The 5,294-nt window shown below is 34.5% G+C and overlaps 1 protein-coding gene across 1 annotated transcript; it reads left to right on the top strand.

Annotated features, from left to right (window-relative positions):
• Positions 1-480: 480 nt before the first annotated feature.
• Positions 481-4,093, top strand: LOC111918164 (F-box protein CPR1-like). Its single transcript, XM_052764462.1, has 2 exons — positions 481-1,515; positions 3,832-4,093. Exons 1-2 carry the CDS (start codon positions 481-483, stop codon positions 3,871-3,873), a joined length of 1,077 nt encoding a protein of 358 aa, XP_052620422.1. The 3' UTR covers positions 3,874-4,093.
• Positions 4,094-5,294: the final 1,201 nt, after the last annotated feature.

Genomic DNA, 5,294 nt, shown 5'->3' on the forward strand with positions numbered 1-5,294 from the left:
TGGCGGAGTGTGACGTGTGTCAACACCATAAATATTTCACAATGGCATCGAGAGGATTGTTGCAACCCTTAGAATTACCAAAAAAATGTGTAGGTGGACATGACAATAGATTTTAAGATTGGGTTGGTTACAATGTCATTTTAAAAGAAATACTTGAGAAAGAAGGTATGTTATTAACACTGATTTCAGTTGGTGTAGCAAAGCAATTATCGAAGATCATGATGTCTCGATGGCATTCGTGATCTTATCGGTATTGATATACTAATCATATATGGTAGGTTTGTAAAAGTCATTTTAGTAAATGAATTTCACTCTATGGTAAAATATCATGGTAATAATTTCTTCGTATCATGTTTCGCATTTATGAGTGTTAATAACTAAAATCCCTAATAAATACCCCATAGAAATAAATTTATCACTATCGTGTGGGTACCCCCCCCCCCCTTTCTTTCCTATCGGATTGCCGACTCTACGGTTCCGATGGCAGAGCTTCACGATGATGTCCTTCCGCATATACTGAAAAGATTGAATGTGAGGGATCTAATCCGATGCAAAAGTGTATGTAAGTCTTGGGAAAATTTGATCTCTGACTCTGGTTTCATTAAATTCCATATGAACTATAGTTACCAAATTGATTACAAAAACAATGATATAGATAGGAGGATTGTTATGTCAAGGGTCTCTTATCGCAACGGGTCGCGTGTTTGTGTTGTTGATGACAGATTATTTGATGATCGTGATTGTCATCTTCTTGGTTCTTCCAATGGACTTGTATGCATCTCTTCTTTTGCTTCTCAACTTGTAGTAGCTAATCCCTCAACTAGAGAGGTTCAAACACTACAAGAGCCTCAAATTCTTGATACCAAGCATTTATGTTGGGGTTTTGGCTATGATTCATCTACGGATGATTACAAGGTTGTACTAGGGTTCCGTAAACGTGTTGGTTGGACGTGTTTTCAAGTGTTAAGTTTGAAATCAAATGTTTGGAAACTAATTGGAGATGTAAAGTATTCATTTCATAGTAGGATTGGTATCTTATGCAATGGGGCACTTCATTGGATTATGAAAGATTCTTCATCTCCAAATAAGAAGAGAGTCATTGCTTCGTTTCAGTTATCTGAAGAAAAATTTATCAAAATTTCCGAACCTGATGATGAGCGATATGAATCTGGTGTTGCTAGCTGCCCAAATATGAATTTAGGTATTATCGAAGATTGTTTATGCGTATTTCCTTGTGATGGGTTTAATGATAACTTATGGATGCTGAAGAACTACAATGGAGAGCTGTCTTGGGAAATGTTTGAAAAGGACTGTGATATGAACTTAGCTTTACAATGCTTGAAAGAGCAGGAACATTACGTTCCTAACAAGAGAACTTTGTGTCGTGATATGCTGTTCTACAAGACTAAGGAATATATTTGTGCCCCTATCTATATGGAGAGTCTTGTATCTCCCTATGTTAATGGGAGGCCAAAGAGAAAGATACAAGAGAGTAATAGCAAGAAGAGTTGTAAGGTGCGTTCATTTTGTTTATCATATAATACAAACTGTGGAATTATATCTGGATACAGAATTCTTATTAATGTTTATGATGATTCCTGTACATCCCTAAAAAACTTTGTTGATCTTGGCCTCATAGCTCAATCTTCATGTTTACTCATGGGATGCTCTCATTTTCTTTTGTAATATATGAGGTCTGCAAAAGGACATTATCTATAGTTTAAAGTTTTGATCATGGAGCATACTTAAAGTTTTGATCGTGGAGCAGACTTAAGTTTACTAGTATTCAAGAGGCTTGGAACTCTTCCTGAATTCACTTATATTCTGTTATGACCAAAGATACCAACTACTAACACTAACCACTCAACTAAGCCTACCTAACTGATCTAACAGTAAAAAGACCTTATTGCCCTCACTGCTCTACTTAACTCTAGTACAAAACGTATTTTTTAGTGCGATGAGGTTTTTTTTTTGGTGCGGTTTTACCCAACGACCGCACCATTAAAACACTTTAGCATTAATAAATCAAGGAACCGCACTAACAAATCCATTTTTTGATGCTATTTTCTTTCAAAGCACTAATAAATGCATTTTTTGATGCTGTTTTTCAAAATCGCATTAATAAATATATTTTTTGATGCTGTTTTCTAAAACCGCACTAATAATAAATGTATTTTTTGATGCTGTTTTCTTAAAAAGAACTAATAAATGCATTTTTTTATGCTACTTTTAAAAATCGCACTAATAAATGTATTTTTTGATGCCATTTTCCAAAACTACAGTAATAGCAAATGCATTTTTTCATGCGGTTTTGGATCGAGTTCCCGCTTTATTTTTGTTCCCGGGCTGAAGCTCATTCCAAAATTTCATTCCCCGCGCGATGCCTTTCTCTTCCCCTTTATATTTCCTTAATCTAATTTCATTTGGCCACACAAACCCTAATATCATCTACTACTGCCGCCCTCGCCAACATCCTTGGGTCCTCTCACCCGTGATGAATCTGAATAATCTTTGAGGAGTCGACCTCCACTATAATCATCTTTGTCCATCGCGCCAGCGTCAAGACTAACATGTATGTTTCTGATTTATAATTTTGATTCATAAAATTACTTAATCTATATGTCTGATACTCTGATTTCTTAAGTTAGGTTGTGGAAGAAAGAATGGGTTGGGCAAAGAAGCTTGTGACGTTCAAAGGAGAGCACATATCTATGCAGGGGAAGATATAAAGGTAGAAAAAACCTAAAAAAAGTAACAATCTCATGTCTTTTATCTACAAAAATTGAATCAAGGCAAGTTTTTTCCTTTGTATTGATAATATTTCTAACCTATGTAATTTACCTTTTAATTAAATGGATTGTATGCCTTTTGATAAAATTACTTTGTAATTTAATTAGCGTCTGAATTCCTACCCAAGTGAGGTTACAGAGTCAAAGGTGGGCATCATCTCCAAAAGTCTGCAAGATACCGAAGAGGGACCATATGAAGATGGTGATAACGAAACTGAACACGTCTATATCAAAAAAAAAAAAACTTGAATATACTTCTGTAGTTAACTTCCTTAACAACTTACATACCTAAAGTTATTATATCAATTTGTAAATAGATACAAGGATGAAAAGGTTAGAAAAGAATGTGTTTTTTATTAAGATAATTTGAATCTTTTGTATGGTTTGTGCCTTTACATCTATTATGATTTTTTGTTGTTTTGTTTCTGTATTGTAAATCAAGCAGTTTATGATATTTTATGTTGCAATTCGTATTGTATTTTAAAAGGCCGTTTATTTTCTAAGGTCGTTCAATAACAGCATCAAAAAATAACTCTATTTTCTAAGGCTGTTTAATAACAGCATCAAAAAATAATTGTGTTTCTAAGGCTGTTTAATAACAACATCAAAAACTAACTCAATAACTCTATTTTATGAAGCTATATTTTATAAGGCGGTTCTGGACAACATCAAAAAATAAGTATCATTTATGAAGCTATTTTTATGAGGCGGTTTTGGATATTTTCTAAGGCGGTTTAAGAACCGCCTCAAAAAACAACACTATTTTATAATGCTATATTTTTTGAAGCGGTTGAATAACCGCATCAAAAAATAAAATAAACCGCTTTATTAAACATGTTCTGTACTAGTGTAAGCCACAACTGACAGGACGAAACGTATGCCTAATAAGAAGTGTAACAGACTCATTACCTTCACCCAGTATACATTTGGCCTTCATTTATTTGTATTCTTGCAATGCACTTCAATTGCAACTATTATTTACTCTTTGAGTCTGATATATATAATGTTGACTGTTCACTGACTTCCCCTTTTGATTTCTCAGTTGATTAAGCGAGACCCTATGCTTCCAGTAGCAAGTGGATAAGTTTTAGGCTGTTGAAGCAGTTTGGATGACATGGCATTGCTTGTTCACTCTGCCATAAAGATAGCTTCTGATAGTTTTTAGTATCTTATGTTAATAAATTGTGTTTGATGGATTTCAAAAACTTGTGTTTGATGGATTTCAGAAACGTATGTTTGATGTTTTTAAAGTGTGACGATTTCTTAGTTTCTAGTAATATTCTTACTTTACTCTGATCTTAGAATTCATACTCGAATTCATTTCAACTACAGTGTTTTTTTTGTTCATTTAATTCCACATGCCAAATCAAATGCTCTTAATTCACATCAAAGGGCAGTATAGTATTTTTAAGTATGTCAGGGGCAAAACGCGCAATAAAAACATGTTATAGGGATGGACCAAGTTAAAGAAAAAACATTAGGGACCAAGCGTGTAGATTATCAAAAACCACAGGGACCATTCGTGTAATTTATCCAAAACAAAATAATAAAATATGTGGGTCACGAAGAAATTTAGAAAAAGGAGGGGTAGTATTGCAACAGTTTAATTTGAAGATATATAGATATGCGCGTGTACTGGCAGCGATGTTGATGTTTATGTGCGACTCCTGAGTAATTTCAAACCCTATTTATGGTTGAAATCCCGCGTTCATCATTAGAAGCTACACAAACTAAGCTTGATGTTATGTCCTTCCAGATGCTCTATGCTATGGGTGCCATTGAACTGCAGTACAAGTGTTTGATGAAAATCTGCACCAACTTACTTTGGATACGCATTACTGGAGCTCTAGCTTACAGCTGTTGAGCTGTGTATAGCTGTATATAAGATGATACCTTTTTAATAATAAAATTCCTAGTGTTTCTTCAGAATCCTGCCTAAAGTTCTTCCTAATCGTCTCTTCATATTCGGCTGTACTTTTTTCTTCTCTGTTTAATGTGTGAGCATAGCTCATACGCCATTGGTGTTTGAGCCATCCTTATCTGATTCAAAGATGGTTATTAACGCCTAGGGAGCAGTTGGAGGCACTTATTTGTTTATTGAATTCATTGCCACATGAAAGGAGTTCCCTCACTCAGTATGTTTGTGTGGTCTGAGCATGCACATCCAAACACCCCTTTCATTCCATCAACGTGTGATCCAGGTTTGGTCGGTTTTATTCTACCTCTGCAAATCCGTCAATAACTCAGGTAAATCCATATATGTTTCGGATTGGAATATGTTGCATTTTAAGTTCTTTGAATTGCATCGTAAAAATTATAATAATCAAACCCATCTTTACCTGGAATATGTAGTTATATATATAGCGGCTAAGTGATTAAATTTGAAGTGGCGAGTTTTGTTAGAGAATGTGATGGATCATGGATATTCTTCCCTTTTAGTATTTACAGTCATCATCCTGACCTTACGATATCATATATGTTCAAAATTTGAGTTTGAGCATTGAG

The sequence above is a fragment of the Lactuca sativa genome, chromosome 6 (genome assembly GCF_002870075.4).
Source record: "Lactuca sativa cultivar Salinas chromosome 6, Lsat_Salinas_v11, whole genome shotgun sequence".
NCBI classification, from domain to species: Eukaryota; Viridiplantae; Streptophyta; class Magnoliopsida; order Asterales; family Asteraceae; genus Lactuca; species Lactuca sativa.

Coding starts and splice junctions, on each gene's coding strand:
- LOC111918164 (XM_052764462.1), top strand. CDS start 481: ATGGCAGAGCTTCACGATGATGTCCTTCCGCATATACTGAAAAGATTG. Junction 1,516..3,831: donor ATAGCAAGAAGAGTTGTAAG/GTGCGTTCATTT, acceptor TTGATTTCTCAG/TTGATTAAGCGAGACCCTAT.